This window comes from Anopheles arabiensis, chromosome 2, assembly GCF_016920715.1.
Source record: "Anopheles arabiensis isolate DONGOLA chromosome 2, AaraD3, whole genome shotgun sequence".
NCBI lineage: Eukaryota > Metazoa > Arthropoda > Insecta > Diptera > Culicidae > Anopheles > Anopheles arabiensis.
Window position 1 is genome coordinate 80,388,102 of NC_053517.1, and position 21,927 is coordinate 80,410,028.

The following is a 21,927-nucleotide window of genomic DNA, read 5'->3' on the forward strand; positions in this document are numbered from 1 at the left end:
TTGCAAATGGTGATAGGGAAGTGTAGTAGTAGCATCAGCAGCGACAGCATCACTACCGCCAGCCACAGGCCAACTTCAACGACGCGGAATCGCTATCGAAATTTATTCGAAATTAAATTACCATCGAATTAGTATTCACAAGCGCACGGTTATTATGAGAACGTTGACGATTGTAAATGCGAGAAACGTTGCATGAATTTGTAATGAGACCACCGCCCTTGCACATACCCGCAAGCTCATGCCGATCCCCCAGCATTGTGTACCGATACGGGAATTTATGTATGTATAACATCGTTAACGATTGTCTTGCGATTGTGTCATTATCATTATCTCGTTGTCAATGCTTGCCCGATGCGCGCAGCTGTGGTTGGATGTGCTTGGGAGTTTCCCTCCCATTACCTCCCCTTCGTTTTGCGCAGGCAAACACACAAACTCACACAAACAGCATTGGCGAGGCGAGACACAAAAAAACCCTCGAATCCCTTCCCAGTGCAACCGTTGCAAGAGATCCCCCGAAGCCACAATTGGCCGCGTAAGGATGCTCGTTCCCGAGGGCGCATCGAGACCGGGGCAGGGGTGGTGATGGCTTTCACACCGGGGACGGCTGGGCCGGTGGAAGAGCGAAGGAATCCTTGGAGAGGCTGCCAACCGATGCTGCCTTGTACGGCCGCACCCGAGGCCGACTGAAAATGGTGAATTGTGGTTTCGGTAGCGCGGCATCCCGCCCATTCTGCACGCCACCCGATGGTGTCATTTTATTGCCACAGACCTTCACCAGCCTTCGTCTGTGCCTCAAAGCACAATTCCCTCACTTTTTGTTTTGTTTTTTTTTTTTGTGCTGTATACACAGACACTCTTCTTCCCATTCTTTGGATACACCATTGCAACAAGAGCAACTAACAGGGGAAAAGGGGGAAAAATCTGCTCCCAGTGCGTCTGGGTTTTGTTCTTGAGAAATTGATCATGAATTCACAATCAATCAAATGGACCAGATAAGAAATAGGGCCAGGGAAGGTTTTTTTTCGCTCGTTCGTATTTCCTAGCTCTGCAAGTGATCCGCACAAGTGCTCCCGTTTTTAGTCTGGTGGCGCGGTTGTACATTTCCAATTAACTCTTAATGACATAAATATCGAATCGATGGGTAAAGTTTTATCGGCAACGAGATCGTTGGGAAATATGCTGCACTCTGTGTACTCTGTTTTTTGTCTTCTTCTTCCTTAAGCGCCTTCACTGTGTCTTTAACGATTGATACAAACAAACAGACGCAACAGATGTTCATTAAAATGTGTAATTGATGGTTGTTACAATCGCGTCGGTAAATGGGAGATGGTTAGGTATACATATTCAGTCAATTAAGACACACAGGCTACAAGTGGACTTACAGTTGACTTATATGGGGTGCGGCATTGTGTGGGAAGAACTACAACATCGTAACACAACAAGCTCAAATTGCTACATACGCCATGTTCAAGGAAATAGTAATGACTTATTTGTCTTTTAGTTCTATTACTGCTTGCAACAGATCTTCAAAAAATGTGTTTTTATGCACTATCAAATCCAAGTGTAGGTAAGCTTACATGATTTTATTTACCATAATATTGAATACTGAAGACTCAGATGCATCGTTTGACGTTTTAGCTCGAACGCTTAACGAACTACATGATAATAATGATGACAGAATAGTACGTCAAACCGTAACTAAAAGTGATTAAATCAATGTTGCTTCTCTTATACACATTTTAATCTAATTATTGAACCAACATGAGTTAGATAGAAATAGTCAAACAAGTCCCCAAGCTGGTGTTGACTAAACGCCTGAAGGTATGCAATTGTCTTTACATTTTTAGGTTATTCAATGCAATCATGACAAAAGTGGAAATGTATTGTACTCAACCAATTAGATACCAATTTGATAAATTTAGAATGGCTACTCACCTTTGCTGCAGTCCATTGATGTCCTCCGGGTTCATGTCCGACGACACGACGTACACCGTCGTACCGTCCGGGCCCTGCTGCTGCGTGTACAGATTGCTCTGCACCACGATCTGCGTACCGTCCATCAGGCCGAGCTCGTTGTTCGCGTACAAGCTTTCCAGCCCTTTCTGGTCGGTATAGATCACCGTTTTGTTACCCTCGTTGTACACGTAGTCGATCTGGGGCTTCTCTTCCTCAACCGAACCGGGCCCACCACTGCCGGCACCGCTACCGGCTCCCGGAACCGCTTCAAAGTGTGGCATAGCCGCCTTGGGATCACCGTAGATCACATTCTTCGGCTCTCCTCCGCCGAGCGCATACACGATCTGCTTCGTTTGCCCGGTCTGATCCGGTGCAGCGCCAGCCGCTGCGTAGATTGTCTGCGGCTGATGGGCGGCGTGCGCATGACCGTGATGCTGCTGCTGCTGGGGCTGATGTTTGTCCTCCACGTCCTTCTCGTACTGCAGCACCGTGGTGGGAAGCTGTTCCTGCGGTCCAGCACCAATCACGCCGGTTGAACCCCCGGTCGTCGTGTAGATGATGCCATTGTCCATTCGGTTTAGCAGCTGGTCAGCGGTGGAGATGGCAATGCGGGTCAGGATTGTCTCACCGTTTTCGTTGCGCGTGATGATGTGATGCTCCCCGTTGATGATGTCGCGGCTGATTATTTCCTGATTGCCCAGCAGCCGCTGAATGTGGCTGTCCTCGAGCAGTCTAACACCACCCTGCTGATGCGCTTGCTGCTGTTGCTGATCCTCGGGCGATAGTCTACCGAGATGATGGTGCTGCTGCTGCTGCTGCTGCTGATGCTGCTGCGGATCGCTCGCATCGGTACCGTTGATAGTTGCCGGCAGCAAACGATGCCCATCGATGATGCCGCCATCGTCCGGGTGGACTTGCGAATGCTGCTGGTGATGCTGCTGATGCGGATCACCCGGAGACATTCGCTGCAAGTGCTGTTGTTGCTGCTGTTGCTGCTGTTGCTGTTCTTCAGCAGCCTGTTGCTGTTGCTGGATCAGCCGAGCGTGGAGCAGATTCTGCTCGGCAACTGCATGATGTTCGCTTGGGTGTAGTTGATCAGGAGAAGCCATTTGTTGTTGCTGCTGCTGCTGTTGTTGTTGCTGCTGCTGCTGCCCACCGTGTACGATCGTGGTGAGCTGATGATGATGTGGATTCACCACCAGCTTATGCCCGGCAACACCGGCAGCAGTGGTGTACACGTAGACAGTGTTCGTATCCTTATCGTACACCTTCTCCGTTGTGCCATCGTCCGGGAGGCTCATATCGGTGGCACCTTCTTGGACGATGTGTGGTGACGTGACGGCACCAGCCGTAGCTCCACTTTCAGCAGTACCACCACCACCACCTCCTCCAACACCATTATAATCTTTGTGCAGATCCAGCACACTCACGGTCGTCATCGTGGCCAGCTCGGGTGGAGGCGTTCCTTCCGCACTGTTCGATTTCATCTCCAGCGGTGCGTTCGCTTCCTGCTGCAGCTGCTGGTGCTGATGGTGCATTTCAGGCGATGCAGACATGATGTTTCTCACTTTCTTTCCTCTTTTTCTATTGCACTTCTTTAGCGTGAGTGCTCTTTATTTTTGGCACTCCCGTTCTCGTTTTCTTACAAAATATCTCGAATTTGCACTGCCGACGTTCGTATTGGCACAGAGTTCGTTGTCACGCACACTGGCGAATCACCAGCAGGTCATGTTCACACTACAGAAAGATCGAATACAAACGAAAGAAAGTATAAATTAGTCAGCGTCTAGGTACTGCTGTGTCGTGTTAGATGCGTTCATTTGCACGTTCCGTGCACGGTGAGCCACCGCCGTCATTGGATATTTTGTTCTGATCTTATCAAAAAAACGGCACCAGGCGAATGGGGTGGAAGATTTATTGCTTCACACTCGCCAAGCGTACCCATAACGATACACACAAACACACCACCACCACTACCACCACTATCTCAAACAAGGGGAAGGGTTTTTCATTTTCGCATATGAAAAATTAATTGCTCAAGCGACGAACCTAGGGGAAAAAACGGATTATAGGATTTGAAGGTGGTTAAAAAGATACGACTGTAGACATGCTGCCAGCTGCTTTCTCTCTCTCTCTTTTTCTCAATCTTACCCTTCTGACCTCATTCCACAAGTCTGTATCCCCTCCCCCTGAATTGTGTCCGCGGTATGCAGAACCAATAAATTTTGTTATCATTCTCAACGCTACCTGGTACGCGCTGTGGAAGTTTCCGTGCATGTAACGGAGCTTTAATCGCGATTTGCAAATCAACGACTGTGGAGCGGAAACGGCACCGCAGGAGCCGCGCTGGGCTACCGCGAGCGGCGGAAGGTTAGACTGAGAAATAAATATCTCACTTTGCCCTCGGCTCATGCAAACCGTCTCTATCGGTTCAGGCATATGATTTACGAGCTTGGTCCGATCCAGTGTCATTTGGATTGCTGGACGCGCGTTCGGCCCTTTCGGAATGCACGGGGAGGCCCTTCTGGGCAATCGATCCTAACCCGTGAGCACAGGTCGAAAGGATTACGGGCACACCTTCGACGCGGTGCGCAATAAATAATGGTGATTGTTCGGATATTTCCACCATTGTTAAGACTATTTGCACGGATGGGTGTGCGATATAAAGCGGCTCAAACCGAGGCGGGGACTCCACTTCATTTGGACACTTACATTCCGATCAATTTGTAGCAAAACATTCATCGAACGATAAGGAGGCGGAATAAGTTGTTAGTTTTTGGGATGGAAATATTTAAGCAACTGCTTGCTATACTTACGGCAATGGAAGTGATCCTCGTTTCCTTTACTTTTCATTAGTTTAACATTAGAAATGAGACACAGTTGCAAATTTGTACGATGACGCTTGGAAACCGTGTTTAACTCCAGCTTCAGCTATGTTACGTCACGATATCGTTGTCGCTATGGCACAATGCTTGAGTGTGTTTGAACTGATCTGTGCTACATAGATGTGGGTTTGCTAGTTTCTACTTGCTGTGCTTGGACGGAAGACAGAGATTCGAAGTGGTACGGGAAAATTCTACGCTCGTTTCACGATAACTCACAGAATTTTAATCACTGACGCACTGGACGGAAGACGTTGCGTGATTGGTGTTTGTGTAAGATACTGTCGATCACATGGTTCTGAATGTCTTTGCACTTAACCGCTCCGTTGATGCTTCATCGGTTGCTGAAGCTTCAATTTTTATGGCATTTCGTTGTGTAGTTGAATCTGAAACGAGAAAAAAGAACTTCACATTAGTGGTACTACTCGCTTAATTGATCGAAGGGTTCCGTTAGCTAATAAAAGTTAAAAAAAGGAAATAAAATATAAAGAATTACCAAAACAGAGTGAATCTATCCATCGCATGTCTACTACTAAATTCACAACCTGTGTGACAATGTTTTCGCTTTAAAAAAATATATCGCAAGAAACTGTAATAACAATCATTAAAACAACATACTTCCACGAATCCTCAATAATACACTTTAACACCAAAATTAAACTCTAAAATGTATACCCCCGGCGATAATGTGCATCGTTGGCACAAGGATCATTATGGAGACAAAGGAGCCACCACCCTGTGCCTTCAGATGAACTCTAACGGCCACCAAGCGAGTCGAACGTACGCTGGGAGGAGGTCGCCCCCAAATGGCTTGACCCCATTAGGCGCCCGCACGCCATACTCGCCGGAACCTATTCGGCACATGATTCGACCGTCCAACACGACCAACACAACGACCACAATAGGGACCACTCCAATCGACTGGAATGGCCCGAGGGCAGACGGCCCAACCGACGGCGCGACGGTGCGTTGTCGCGATCGAAAACGATCGCCGAGAAGAGATCAGCGAGTGAAAAGAGAAAATTTACGCTTCTTTCCACGCGGCCTGTCACAGGTGCCAATCAATACACTTATCTTCGACTTCACCTCGATTTGCCGGGGGTCGAAACACTTGTCCGCTGTGTGAAAGAGAAGCGAACGCGTCGGATTGGGCGAATCCGTACCGGCGAGAAAGAGAGGCAACTGCCCGCAACGGTCACCTCTTAAAGAAAGAAAATGTAGGAAAACAGACACTAGCTCAGCGAGCCGAACCGAGGTACGAAAAATACAAAACCAACCGTTTGCAAAAGATGCCATGAGGTCGTGAAAGAAAAAAATACTGCCCAATTTCGGCCCAAATAGATTCGTTCATCCCCATGTTGTACCCACGAAAGACTTCAACGAAATGACATGAAACGAACGCACCGGTCCGTCCTGGGCGCGTCGGCTCCGTCAAGAAGACAATAATCTTAATGAGAGACATTAATATGACCCCAGCACGAACACACAGACACACACACTCGGGATCGCCAACCCGGAGCCCTCAGGGCGTGAAGAGATTTCGGAGGGCACATGGCTTTCGTTCGGCAGGTTGCACGCAGCGCAACCGGCAAAAGGTCGGGCACGATGATCAGGGCGATGCTGAACATCAGACCCAACCAAATTGTGCCCCTACTTATTGCACAACGTTTCACTCATGCAATAATCTTCGGCCAGCGTCTGCGACCCGTAAAAAGCGCGTCACGATCACGACCGTTCGAATGTGATGTGAACGGTTTTGACAGGTGAAAAATCGTTTCCGATCGTTGTTGCTGTCCCGTCCAATAGGCCTCCTAAAGGTGACATTAGTGCTCGCAAAAAGGAAGTAATTAACAATTATACTTTTAGGTAACACATAATTTCGGCAAAGGTAACACGACACCGGCAGAATGCAGAAAGTAGTGAATTGGCAGCTTACACGCTAAAAACACCTCTCGTGGACCTTTTGGAGAAGGTGATTTTTTCTGAAACGAAATCCGCTAAAATATGATCTATAAACAAGCGCACGATCACGTTCGCGCTGGTAAGCACGAGACGCGCAAAAGGTTGATGCAACCGAAATGCTATGTTTGCCATAAATTCTGCCCCGTATTGCCCCGTCCTCTTCCCAATAAGCAGCTTAAACAACCCTCCTTTCCGTGTGCATAATATGTGCACCAGCTAAGCGTCGTACACCATCGATCAGCGTCACACCAAAATACCAAAATACCTCGTACTGCAGGATCGGCACGCAAAACTGCGAGGAAGAATGTTTGAAAATGGAAATCGAACGCTGGTATCTAACAGCGCCGTGCCAACACACACGGACGCGCACAAAACACCTGCTAAAGGAGATCATCGATCAAAGCGGTAATTAATTTTACTTAAACTAAATCTCTTCCCTTTTGCGACCCAAACGCGTGAAGCATCTCTCATGCTAAACATACCTTTCCCCAAACCACAACACCAAACAGGGTCAGGGGTCGAAAAATAATCCTTTCGTCGTTTGCGGTTAGTCCTGGAAGGTTCGTGGTGTGCACAAAACAAGCACACGCTGCCCTGCGCGTCGGCAAATACGTGTCACCCAACATGGGCACTAACGACGCATCGATACCCACCTGCAGGGCCGGCAGGAAAGTGGTACGTCTGCGCGAAAGCTAACATTGCTTCAAACACGGTACATGGTCGTGGTTTGTAACATGATACTCGTGTAGCGAACGTACGGATGGCGTTCGTTAAAATGAGTAAAGCAGACCAAAGGTGGAGAAAGAATTCAACGGCTAACGACAAATTTGATTGTTGCCCACAGCAGGCAAACATTTGATGGAGAAGGTGGAAGTAACAGAAAAGAAATGTTCAAGATAACAAAGCACAGTGGAAACTGTCTGGAAGTTTTTATAAACTTTATAAAAATAACATGAAACAAATTGATGTCTACAAAAACTGTACAACGTTACAACACATCACAATGGCTTTCGTTGAAAAGATAAAACAACACACAAAAAGGACATCTTTAATAGATCAAATAACAAAGAAATACCCTAAAAATCGTTCGTTACTATATGATATAAAAATTAAAGGCAATTAATATTAAAAATCTTTAAGCAATACGGCCTTTTTGGGCCGTTACTCCTGAATAAAAAAATAAAAAAATATATTAAAAGTCTTTTTTTTGAAGTGATCCATATGGAACATCTCAAGTGTTTGAACAGTAAAATTTATGTTGAGTTTTTCAGTGCACACTAAAATTAACAAATTCCATCATCACATGCAACTAATCGTCTCGCGCCTCATAAACTCTCATACATAATTATCATTTACAGCATTTTTTTTAAATCGGTCAACTGTTTGCGACGCAAATGTCCCGCGCACATGCTACAGTGCAGCGACACGAAAGAAACGCACGCCACCGCCAACAATTTATTGACTTTCAGCCAGCACCACACTTCACCGGGCGCTGCCGGTGCGCGGGGTGACAGCAGCACGCGCGAGATTGGCGCAGCTCATTTCCGCGCAAAACGTCCGCGACGGTGCGCGACATGCGACAAAAATTGGCTGAATTTGATCGCGCACCGCGCGTGGAGCGTTTGGCAGCTGGCGGAAATGGGTACGATTTAATGGGTACGCCATTTGCGCCGTAAATTCCCTCCAAACGCTGCTCCTTTTACCCGCTCCATTCCCACCACCACACACACACATGAGTGTGTTTCTTTGTCGTCCATTTTGGGATGCTGTGAGCCCATAAATTTATCGAACGAAACAACCTTGCATGGGACTCCCCGTGACTCCCCGACAACGGTCGAACGCCGCCGGGTGACCCCAAACGCGCCATAGTAAGGTACCCCTCCCTGAGTGTACCATGCTGTACAGAGAGTTCGACACGGCGTTCGTCCTGATTGACGAAAGCCAGAGAGAGAAAGAGAGCGACAAGCCGCGGCCTCACCTTCCCATGTTATCCACCCACCCTGCCGGCACCCTTTTGCCAATCATCCGAAATGACAATAATCACCTTCCATCCCGTTTCGTGCCGGCGATCTTAAAGAGTAGTAATTTTTCAATCCACCCACGCGTGCAAAGACATTTAAGCGCGAGATCGCGATCACGATCGGTGCAAATCGCTGATCGCTATCCGCCTTCGTCCCAAATTGGTCCCAATTTTTCCCACCTTCCCCCCGTTGTCGCCCCGTTTCTTCTTTGTGCTAAGGGGAAGCCGTTCCACCGGCTTATTTTTGCGCCGTGTGACATTTGAGGCACCGTTTATAAGCCCACGCACGCTACTAGACTGCGACTGGACAAGGAAGGACTGGGTGGGCACGCAAAGGAGAAGGGTTCGTTAAATTATTTTTTATCTCCCACAGTACGTACCGTACCGTATTGTAGTGTAAATTTTTTAACAAAAGTTTTACACTTCTTGCCCTCCTAACGAACCTCGCTGTTTGCTGTTCTTGGGCCGAATCGTTGCCACTTTTACCCGAGAGAAATTATCGTCCTCCACATATCGTACAGGTTTCGTTGGTGCACGCGGGATCGTAATGAGCATGTGTTGTTGGTTGGGCGATCTCCTAAATCTCTGCTCGTGCGCGCGCATACACACACACACGCCGACGACAATCCACCGAATGAAGCTGTCAAATTGATTTTTATGCTGCACTCGCGTGGTAAGGCGCAAGCGACATGCCCGTCGTTCGGATCGCCGTACCGGTCGCGTTAATTAAAATTAATTCGCAAACAAGCCCCCGCAGAGCCTGTGTGTGTGTTGTCGTTTGGTTATGAAACAGTTAAAAAGTAGTGTAAAAAACCACACAATGAAGGATCATGAATGAAAATGGAAGAAAAATAAATTCAATATAAAAATTTTACATATCGTTTCATAACCTTTAAGTTATTTTTTCCCATTTTTTAACAATAGTTGAAAAATATTGTTTAAATGAAACAACCCATACAATGCTTTCGAAACACACTCCTCCTCCCTCTCTTCGGGTGCAACAAAGTATGAGCGGGATCCCGCTGGGACATATTTATGATCGGTTCGGGATTTTTTTGCATTGCCGCTTACTAGATCGATGTCAATCGCGGGCGTGTTACGAGCAAAGTTATGGATTCGTGCGAATTATCGCAAACGTCTTTTTTGTCGCAATATTGTCTATCTCGCTCTGTGTTTTAATTTAAAAAAATGGATGCATTTCTTCAGCACGATGTACACCAGGCACGGAAACCTGATCGCCATATTGCAATCATATTGCGGCGAATTGAAGTTGAAGGTGCTACAAGTAGTGCTACAAAACAAAAACTTTAACGATCGTAACTTATCTCATGATGTACATAAGATGTTTCAAAAAGTTTCAAAATAACAAAATACAATCATAATTATCTATTGTAATACAAATTTTACAGAAACAAATGTCGATTAATAAACGTGAGTTAAATCTGGCTATTTTAGGCTGTAGTCAACATGGTGATAGAACGGTTCTTATTTTTCGCCTAAAACCTACTCCAATATTCTCAACACATCCCTTAATCGTGTAAACTATTAAAAAGTACTTCTTTGTGTTTCTTGGTTGGTTCTTTCAACTTCAACATTCCGACTTGTTGTATTTGTACCAAACGATGCCAACGAACGCTGTCTGTTTACTTTGCAAACCATTGGAAATTGTTTTATCTTGTTACGGCTTGACTGCACCATACGCCATACCGACACTCCGCATCACGGCACACCCGCATCCCCCCATGACGCTTCCCCCTGACACATACTCCATCCCGCTGCTACGAAAACGAATGCATTTTTGGTATGCAATGGGAAATAAATCAAGCAAGTTTGTAGCCCTCTAATCCCGCATAATCCCGCACCCGGATAACGATGTTGCCTTGCCCCGGGCTATGAGTTTGTCAAGCCTGTACGCCTGTACGGGCCTGTTTGTGCCGCTTTGCGATATTTCCAAACCTCCGCAAAATCGTTTCGGGGGCTAGACCAGCTGCCAGGTGGGGTGAGGTGGCGGTTTGCGCTCGCTGCAGCTGTCATGCAGGCGATGCAACCTAACAGTACCGCTACACAGTGCCAGCCAGCGCAATCGCAAAGTGAACGAACCACTCGATGATCCCCGCAAACATTACTATCCGCGCCTCCGCCGCCGCCACCACCGCCCCATATATCAAACAAGTTGCCAAAGACGATTGCGAAAGCTCTTAACTCAATCAAACTACTTCGGCGGAGCTATAAAGTGAACAACCATGTTTCGCCTTCGCCTTCACCCGGCGCGACCTCGGTGACCCATCATCTCAACACCCTGGTGCGCTGTACGCGGTGTACAGTGAAGCCCTTTCCCCGGCCCAGGGCTTTATCTTCCTGCAACAATTAGAGATGGTACAACAACGGGAGTGTACGATCAAACTCATACACACACACACAAACACTGTTTTGTATCGAAAGTGTCTGTTACGTACGGCATGATGCTCGTGCTCCACGATTCGATCGTGGTTGGGTGTTTCTTTTTTCATAATTTTATCAAAAACATATACAGCATTATCCCCACCACTTTGGATCGCTTAAATTGAGGTTCCTTGCAGGTTACAAGGTGCAATGGTGTACGAGCTGGTGGAACACCGTTTGCGAGCGCTATCTTCCTGCGGTAATCTTTCAATTACAAATACAACCTACACCACACTACACGTCTCTTACAGCCGCGGCCGGTGCACCGTGTATGGAATCTGTTTGTGTTTTTCGGTCAAACGATCATACGATTTCACACGGAAAAGTCTGTCAATGTGTACATGGTAAAGAATTCGAACACGAACAAAGTGTTGTTTTTCATCATTGCTTCTTCTTTGCGCAAGAATTATATACTCATACAACATTGAATTATTTTCAATGCTTTGCTGGTTCTTGATTGCCTAATAGATTGTTCATTTGTAATCGCTGGGATTAATGCACTAAATATTGCACTACAACTTTAATTCTCATTTTTCCATATAGGCATCTATTGATCAATATTTAAATTTGAAATTCAGTTCTATCCTACAAGAAATTTGCAAAACAAAGAGAAGAACAAACAAACATCACAGAAGAAAGATTTAGAGCACAGTGGAAAGACGAAACGCGAAAGCTAATCAATCATATACCAAAAATCTATTCAAAATACAAAAATAATGTTTTAAGGTTGTAACTGTGATATCAGATCCAAAAGATATATACATTAAGGAAGACCTTAGGAAGACATTAATCTGGAAGAGACGTAAAATGAATGGAATATGACGGGATCGTCAAAATGTCTACCTTAAAGAAACAATTCACCTTGATGAGACTACATCTCAGAGAGATTTCACTGTAATAGGCATATGACTCTAGAAGCCGAAACCACACATAGAGAATCCAGTGCTGGTTAAGATGAGCCTGAACTAAACAAGATCGTTAACATGCATTACCGACTGCTATCAAGGAGGGACAACATAGATCACTTAAAAAAGATAACAAAAAGGTCTTGCAAATTTCAGAAGCCGAAATGGTTTTACACGAAGTTGATATGCGCTTTAGAAATATGACAAAAATGTGAAAATTCTTTCTACTAAACAAGCACGGAGCTTACCGAACATTTAAACTTTAACTCGTTTAATTACTAAGGAGGAGCTAAACAGTAAAACCTATACTAAAGCTCATTCAATTGGCCATCAATACGACAAATTCCCTCTGTTCGCTTTATGAATTTATGAAGTCAAAAATGAATATCAAACACAAGAATCTCATTGCTGTCATAAAACTCGCCACTTTGCCAACAGATACGGTTGGTTGCCATGCTATCAATTAACTAAAATGTATACACCAACACAGGAAATCAGCATACCTTTAACCTGATGCATAAATCAACTCCGATTAAATTAACCCTTCCGTCCAAACGAACGAATGATTTCCGCCGTAGCTCGGTAGCAAAAACACATTTACCCCGTGTTCTCAACAGAGAGAAAGAGAGTGAGAGAGAGAGAAACGACGCCGCATGCACTGATAACTAATGGCGAATCGGTTGGGCGGGGGGGTTCCTTGTCACTACCTGCAACCATGCCTTGCGTTTACTTTTACACCGCGTCAAGGAATTAGAACGCGCAAACTGTCGCCACTCCCATCAGAAATCACCCACCGCCCACACCGTACAACAACGGGCGCAATTCTAATTCCACGTATTCTGTATGATTTTCAGACATTCCGCTCCCTCATAAAGTACACAGCGCGGGACACGATAAACCGTCGCGGTTGGGAACTGTGTAATTAGCGATGTAAAACAATTACCCGCACCACTTGCCAGCGCCCCTGAGTTTCAATTAGTATGCAATACAAAGCCAATATAAGCTGGCTGGCACACTGGGAGGTTATGTAAAAGATCGCACCATCACCACATCTCACTTTCATGCCGGCGGCGGTGATGGAGCAGGATTCGTGCAAAATCTCCGCTCATAGCGGTTCATATCACTGGCACGAACAACAAAGCGGGCCAATATTAATTGGTCGAGCGCTTAGATGCACCAGCTTGGACGGTGATCGTGCCCCATCTCAGCGCAAGCCATAGGACATGCATCAATTGAGCAATCTATCATCAGCTGCCAATACGAAAAGAATGATTAATGTAGTCATCAGACAGCACTGCCGGTGCTTGTGTGTCCATTTGCGTACCGTTTTTGTGCTGAGCGATGCAAATGGGGTAAATTAATAACGCTATTTTTATCGATCATGACTAGGACAGGTTAAGTAGGGAGTGCTGTGCCTAACACCATTCTCTTTTTTTGCTGATGAGGACAAAAGCATGATAAGTGTCCAATAAATGTCCAGAATGGTAAATCAATTTTAATTTACTATTCTTTTTTATTGATTTAAAAGCAACATAACCTAGCAAACAGGCATTCCACCCACAATATGAGAATTGCTACAAAAATTGATCTACCAAATAAGAACAAAACACAATGCCACCCACCCTTCCCATGACAACTGGCAACGAACCGATCGGCACCAAAACCGCAACATGTCCTCCACCGAAACGATCGCGTTTCCAAGGAAACAATGATCCTTTCTCGAGCTCAAGGGGGTGCATTAATTTGTCTTTTTTCTTTCTTATTCCTACTCCCCGACGCTACCAGCAAGAACAGCAGCAGCAGCTCAACGACTTCCACGGCTAATTAGCTCGCCACCGATCGATGCCGATGAACGTCCTCGCCCTCGCCTTACGACCACACACAGGGGGCAGCAGGGGGTTAAAGCCACCTCCGGGCTGACGCGGTTTGCAGCAGAATCCTCGAAATACACCTTCGGCGATCGAATTGCACTGCTGCCACTGGCCGCGACCGTTGGGGCTGCACTTCGAAGCGGGTAATCGATAGCATCGGCGGCGGGACTGCGGTTCACCGATGCATCGCAACCTGTTGGGCTTCCGAAGTGTGCGGTCGTGCCGCTTTCTGCAACGGTCGGGAGAACCAGGGCGCATTGGGTCTCGATTTCAGATTAGTTTTCAATTATTATTCTTTTTTTTGCTGTTGCTGCTGCTGCTGCTTGCGTCTTTGTTACGTTGGAGCTTTCGTTCTCCGAGTTTGGGGATCGGTTTTTATGAGTCGAGAAATTTATGATCACTTTTAAAACTCAATTCAAGAAACGGTAGAAAGGAAGGGATTTTAACGAATACAATCTCCGATCTGACAGCCACACTGTGCAATATATTATCATTGTGGCATGTGAAGGATGATAGAGTTTGGCAAAGTCCAATCGAGATACAAATCGGTATGGGTTTGTCATAATATCGTAAAAAAGCACAATGTTGGTATGGCAAAAAATACACCAACGATGAATGTAGATTTAATCAATTTATATTTATATTTTAATGATGAATAAAATTTTTAGATTTATAAATGAAATCTTAAAAGTAATAATAATTATTTTTATAAAGATCAAATGAAACAAGACTCTAGGTGTAGCATTTACGAATTAACCCACACTCTCATTAATAGCTCCTACCTAAGTGACATTGCCAAGTGACTTCTGATGTCACTTCGGACTTCTGACACTTAACCTTCGCACCGCCAACAAGCTCACGTTTAGCGCACGCCTGTACACCTGTAACAGTAAAATAAACGTAAGTCACCGTCTGGCAATTCCGGACACCAAACCGGAACAACACACCTACTAGACACTGCACACAAACACACTCAGCGGAATGCGCGGTGAAAACAATCAAACGGTTTTCTTTAAAAACCCGATCAGCGCCACTTGGCGCACTGTAACGCCCAAACTAAACCACCCCTACCATCCCCCCCCCCCTCCCCCCTTATTCGTCACCATGACCAGACAAAACAAACCCGCCACCCGCCAATCTGTTGTCTATCTCATCCACCAAACACGGCCAGTAAGGATGGGGCGGAATAAAACAGGTTTCCGACGGAGGGCACACCGCTCCGCCTGAACCATACACCAACACACACTCACACGGGCGGTGTGAACTTCGTGGGACCGGTCGACATCCAGTGGGGCCAGCCAGTTCAAGGGCCCCGGTTCAAATCGACTCCAACTTCCTCGCCACGTACGGGTTAGCCGAGGTAAAGAAAGTAAAGTCGCGCCCCAAACAAAAGCCGGTTCAGCGCGGTCGACCGGATCCGGTCAGTACGCACCGCGGTCGGACGCATCCCGGCGCGCGACCACTCGACCGGATCGACCGTTTGCCACATGCCCGTTTGGCAGGTTTTGTACCAAAACAATCGCATCCAAACCGGTGAAACGGACTGGATTGTTGGTTCAGCTGGTCAGCTGCTTCACCGTCAAGAGAATCCCACTAGATGGCGACACCGGTCAGTAGTGTACGCGCACAAACACCAAACGTCACCCTATCGTCCCAAACAGGCAAGAACGTCAACCTGTTCCCATCTAACAAGCGCAACAGCGACAAAAACCCGTTCCCCGGGTTCTGCTTAAAAACTGCAACCAAACTGCGCGTCGTACGCAAGAGGGCGCGCGCGTTCGCTCGCTCGCTCGTACGCAAAAGCTTAGCAACCACGTGGTTGGCGCGCAAAACCGACAACAAACAAAACGTCAACAAACCGGACCTAACTAACACACGCGCACGTATAAGAAAGGAAACAAACAAAACCCCCAGTCCCTGGAGGGCGGGAAAAACTTGTCTAACTTGAAATGATAATTTCAAAACAAATTCTTCATTCTTCCATCGAGCGCACGTGGCCAGCCAGCGGTGTGCTAGCGGCGTACGACACTAGGAAACGGTCAAAGCACGAAAGGAAGCGGCGCTTCGGCACTGCCATTTTATGCGCCGTTCACTGAGTGCCGTTTCGGACCGATTCTGAACGATGGCATTAGCGTCCAACGCTCACCGGTTAACAATCCGCCGGGCTACCAATTAATGCGCCAACGTTTCCAATTATTTAGCCTCACTCCACCGGTCCATTCATAGCCCATTCTCTTTTCATTCTTCCGTGCGCGATTATTTGCGCGCGCGCGTTCGGCTTTAATTATTCTTTTTTTGTGGCGTGATGCGGTTTCGAAGCGTGTTTCCTACGCATCAAACAAACACAGATGCAGCACAGTAAGCTGCGCGTTGTTTGCCATTTTCTCGAAGGAACATTATTTCGTTTTGGATATTAAGTTAACAAGAGGCTAATCACCGTAACAATTGAACATTAGGATATTGTAAAAAACTTGCAAAGAAGAAGAAAAAACACAAAAAGCAACTGCTGCGCTAGAAGCAGATTTAACCGCAACGTGCCCACTGCCTCACGTGCCAATCATCGTCTGCCACGGGGTCCAGGGCCTGGGCTGATGTATTTGTATTGCTTCCGAGCGAAATCGGACGATTAAAGCGTGTGGCATGGTAGATAGCGATCAGTACAATAATTCGCCTAATTAGGATAACGCTTTCCTTTTCTCACTCCGCTTCGAGGAGCGTAGCATTGCGGCCGAATAAAGAGTTTTCGATAAACAACCGGCCAATCAGAATATCCCCGCTTGCCTGCCTATTATTATGGATTTGCCTAGGGAATGTTTTTCCATTCTCGCATCGCTAATGCGTTGGATCGGGAACGTTCAGTACATTGTATAGAGCAATAGCGCTGTATGACTCATTCCGATGAGTTGATGGAAATTTTGCGGTTTTTTGTATATTCATCGTTATCTTTACACTGTATTCTGGGTCAGTTTCTAATGTGAACGGCATTATTCGACAATCGCGCGAGGTTTTTTTTTTAACAGCCCATCTGTCACAAATAATGACAGCTGTGGAAAAACATCTAGCTAGTTTTGAATAATGCTGTTCACATTGAAAACTGAGCCGGAAAACAGTGTATCGATAGACCTAATTGGGAATAAACTTAGAAAAATTTAATTTCTTTTGCCAACGCAAAGTTCTTATAACACACAGATAAGAATGGGAAACTGTTAAATTTTAGCATATACTTTTTATAATTGATATTGGTATTTTTTAAACAGACATCTGATTGAACATTACATTCTTATATCTAAATTTAAAATTATTCTCAATTCGCCAGATTAGTCAATGATAATAAAATTTTGTCGCAAAATGTTGAAGTGCTGAAGTGATAATCGTGAAAAGAGAAGAACTTATAAAACATTTGTCCAAAAACGTTGTTCGAGTAGACAAGACGTAATGTGTCCCGAGCACGAAGGGCTCTTTCAGGTGCATAGATATGTAAATTTTCAAGAAGATAAGGAGTGTCAATCTCATTAGCAAGGATTTTAGCTACAAATATACCCTATGCAACTTGCCGTCGAAAAGCCAGTGGTTGTAAACTCAACAAGAAGCAGCGCTGGTGGTAACTAGGCGAATAATTAAGGCCCAACCATAGTAGGTTACTGAGAGCTGATCTAGTAAACTTACGCTGGATCGACTCAAGTCGATTTTTTGTAGAGTAATATCGACTCTATTACTTATGTAATATTCAGTAAGTAATACTGAATTTTTGAATAAAATATAGCTCTATCTGAAAGTTGATAGCACATCCCTGTTAGGAAACGCATCTTTTAATCGCGCATACAGTGATTGTTATTAAAAAAAATCTTCTGTAAACTATTTCATATTTCCTATACAGAAGCATTTTTTCCGGAAATGGTTCTTCTTTGCCGCTCAAAAGCCTTCCTTCCTTCTCAAAAAGTAACTAAACTCACGTAAAGTAAAGTAACCATCATCATCATCATCATTATCATCATCATCAGGAACAGCAGCCAAATAGCTTTAACCATACAATGAAAGCTGCCGGCGTGATGTAATCATTGCGTTCTCCCTTTTTTATCCTTCTCTCGTGCGGGTGTGTGCTTCGAAACAATAACGACTGGGGGAAAAAACGACGGCACCACAGTTTCACCCTTTTGTATCCCATCCCGCGGCAATTTTTGCATTTTACATCCTTTACAGCTGCAGGCGAGGACTGCAGTCGGACACCGAAACAGAAAAAAAAACTTCACCAACAAAAAAAATCACCACACGCGGGACAGCATGAAAGAGAGGACGTGGACGGGATAGCAAACACGACACGTTCGCTGAGACCAGAGAGCACCGTTTTCGGAGCTACTCCCGAAAGGGTAAATGGCCGCGCTCCGGATACACCGTTCTGCGCGAAATTGCACTCGCTTGCGAAAATGCATTGTCTTCGCCGCAGTTTAAGGGTGGCATCCTGTGCACCGGCGATCTCACCTATCTCTCGACTCCTGCTCGTGCCCCCCCCCCCCTTCAACTGTATAACCCGACTTGACCGGCGGGTCCTCGAACGCTTCGGATGGTAACGATTTAATGATCCTCCGCTTCGCGAGGACTCGTTGCGAGTTATCTTGCTGTTGCTGTTAACTCTCCCGCTTCTCCTCCCCTTCTGCTCACTAAAAGGTGGCTGCAAAAACCGAGGCGAAATGAGGTCACCAAACGGTCCTTTGTCTTGGATGGAAAGATTGCTTCTTCATCTTAACGGTTCGGTCTTGCTTTCTTACGTAAGCAATCCCAACGGAAAGAGGGTCCATCCAACGGAAGGTGCTTTAATTCAGTTCGACAGCAAAACTGTATGCTTTTGAATTTCACGGTTAAGTAAGCTTTGAAATGAAATGAAGTGAAATTTGATTCTTTTCAACACATGTGTGATATTGATTGGCTTTAAATCGTTACCACATTAGAGTCAGCTACTATTATGGTTCAGCAAACTCCCAGGCTAATGTTGAAGCATGATCATAAAGATCTTCGATTATCAGAACAGCGCCATCGCACATAAGAAACGCGCAACAACAAGCAGACAAGGGTGCTTAAGTAAAATATTGATTTAATCAATTATGTCGCAACGGTGAAATCTTCGTCACCCAACGTTGCACCTCTTATTTTCTTCGCCTCTTTTTAATAGCCTACACACCCCACCCCAGAGAGACACCTCCTGTCCAGAGAGAAAAACACGAAACTTTCCCTCCAGTGTTTAACTAGCTCTTGACGGTTGTTTGTCCGTTGTTTAACCTCCCCATCTGAACCCCCCCCCCCTCTGGTTCTGAAGCAGCATCCATTGTGTGAGAATATTTCTTCAAGCCATTTGGCGATGAATCACCCCACCCTCACCGCCTCTCCAACAAACAAAAAAAAACACGCAGATACCGGGCAACAATCGATGCGAGCCAACGATAGTGTGCTCCGTGTCCATTCTTTAACATCTTTCACCCCTCTCCTCTTCTCGGTCGCTTTATTATTATTTTTTTGCCTTCATTGCACTCCTCCTCGATTGTCCTGATCAATCGAGTACTCGCGATCGACCCTGTTGGACGGGAGAGGGGACGGAATAAAGCTTCACTGACACCGTCGTCAAGTACCGGGCCGCGTTCTACGATGCCCCAAAAGCGGCCAGCAAACGCACGCAAGGTAACAAAAACCCATTGAACTGGTCCCGCATTACCTCTCCCGGAGTGTGTGCCACTCCGGCACGTTTGCTCAACCAAAGCGCTTCAAAAACGCAGCCCAAACAACAACAAAAAGGGCAACTCCATCCAGCCTGCCGCCGATGGAAGATTAATGGGATAACGAAAACGCGATGTACTCAATGCGCGCGATCGGCGTTGTTATCGAATTTCTTACCCTCCAGCTTCACCGTCCCATTTACCAACACTCCACCCTACAGAGCAAAAGCTTTCCGAGGGACCGAATTTCGGTTGTGATGTGATATGTGTGCGTGTGAGCTGTCTTAAAATTTCCTGCTCGCAGCGCAGCAAAGAGGCTTGGCCGCGGTCGGAAAGGATGCGGGAGAAACAATTTATTAAAATTACATGCCCACTTCAAAATCAAAAAGAGCAATCAAAAAGAAGTGCCAGCGGGCAAAGATCACCGCGCACCGGCGCGCAAGATTCTTAATGTTTCGCTTTTCACTCTCTGCGTGCTTCGTTGCTTTCGCTGTTTCGCCGCTGCATCGTTGATGCGAGAGGGGCTACCCTTTTTTTTGCAGGGTCATTATGATGCAACATTTTGGTCTGCATGGTAGTTATTCTCTTGTCCTGTCTGCTTTCCACTCTGGGAAGCTGCAGCGCTTCCAGCAGGCCAGGTTCTTTTGGCCAGAGTTCAAATGCAGCTGTAAGAAATTCTGTCAATAATTGCAGAAAAAGTATTTTCTTCAACGCTTCCGAGACTGATTCGGAGGGGCGTTGTTTGAAAATAATGAGGTAAGCTTAGGTAAAAGGGCGAAAGTTGGCTGAATTTTGAGTTATATTCTTCTTTCATAACATGTGATATGTTTGAGATAAAAAAAAGTATATTTTTGTTGAGTATTTTGAAGAAACATTCACTTTCGAACAGACGAAATAAATTATAACAGCGACGAAAGCCACGACAATGTCCACACGCATACATACTACATCACAAATAAACAAATAAACTATATTTTTTTTATATTTTGTAACGCTACACATAATCATCTTCCTTTACTGGTCTGCTGTCAACTCTTGTATTTTGAAATGTACGCACTAAGATGCCTTTTCTACATCTGACGTCAAATCTCACCAATCCCAGGAAACAGAAAAATGAAAGTAGAAGAAACCAACACGAGAGATGAAATCCTCTCTCGCACGCTCGCTGCAGCTTGCTTTTGAAGCTTAATTTGAAATTTATTCAAATTTTGAACCACCACCTACTACTACTGCTAACGAGCGACGCGATTGAATGACACACATCTTGATGCTGGCTTTATGCCTTTCTTTTGCGTTTTTAATTTAACAAGACCCGCACGTCTGCAAAGGCACAATAAGTTCGCGCCGAGCTACAAGCTTTTGAGAATACTTGTGGTAAAAATATACGCAATTTCAGTACAAACATCTTAACGAAAAGATTTAGTTTGATTCTATCCCTCGGTTAGTTTTTATTTACAAAAGTTGCAACGTTTTCTCTTAATGTTCAGATTCTAGTAGTTTTTTTTTTATATTCCATCATACAAATTATAAAATTCAACAAAACACGCTTTCAACGTCCGGAGTTAAGCCGAGGGCCACGCGATGAAGGAGCATGTGCAAGAGGGAAGAAACTAATTAACGTGCAGGCAATATTTACACAGTCCGTCTAATTGATCTAATCAAACTGAAAGCCTTCACAGTGTGCATTGTTCCAGGCCTTTCCCCTAAAAACTTCCCCGAGTTGTTTGCTTCGTTTCCCTTCCGAATCGAAGAAGCGCAATAGTGCTGGATTCTTCAAACATTTTTTCAAACCATGTCTCTATGCCTGTTTGCCTGGGCCATCACCGTACGCTCCGTTGACATTTCTATGGGTGAAACGTCGATGTTCAAGCAAAGTGAAGAAAGCAAAGAAGACTAACTAACGATCAACGGATTGCGTCATGCAGTTTTGTTTACGAGAATTTATGCCTTTCTCGCAAGGACTGTGTCATTAATGTGCAAAATCCATTAAATCGAATCATGATGAGCATATATTTTCGAGAGCTGTTATATGCAATTTTGTTGCCACTTTGCAGTACAAAAAAACATTGTTGTACATTATCCAACTTTAATAGATATATTAAATTGTTGCCAATATTTATTGTTGCCCTACTGAATGGAGCTGAGTTTTAGGGGTTTTTTTAAATTCATGATAATATCTTAGCA

General features: G+C 45.3%; 1 protein-coding gene across 4 annotated transcripts in view; it reads right to left on the reverse strand.

Annotated features, from left to right (window-relative positions):
- The window catches only part of LOC120903479 (protein grainyhead), a 186,445-nt gene that overhangs the window by 147,393 nt on the left and 17,125 nt on the right, over positions 1–21,927 (reverse strand). For all 4 annotated transcript variants that reach the window (XM_040312952.1, XM_040312942.1, XM_040312933.1 and 1 more), the window contains exons 2-3: positions 4,773–5,224; positions 1,936–3,693 (exon numbers count right to left, since the gene is read on the reverse strand). In XM_040312952.1, coding sequence (XP_040168886.1) covers positions 1,936–3,512 — 1,577 coding nt within the window. In that variant the 5' untranslated portion in view covers positions 3,513–3,693; positions 4,773–5,224. The remainder of the gene's footprint in view (positions 1–1,935; positions 3,694–4,772; positions 5,225–21,927) is intronic.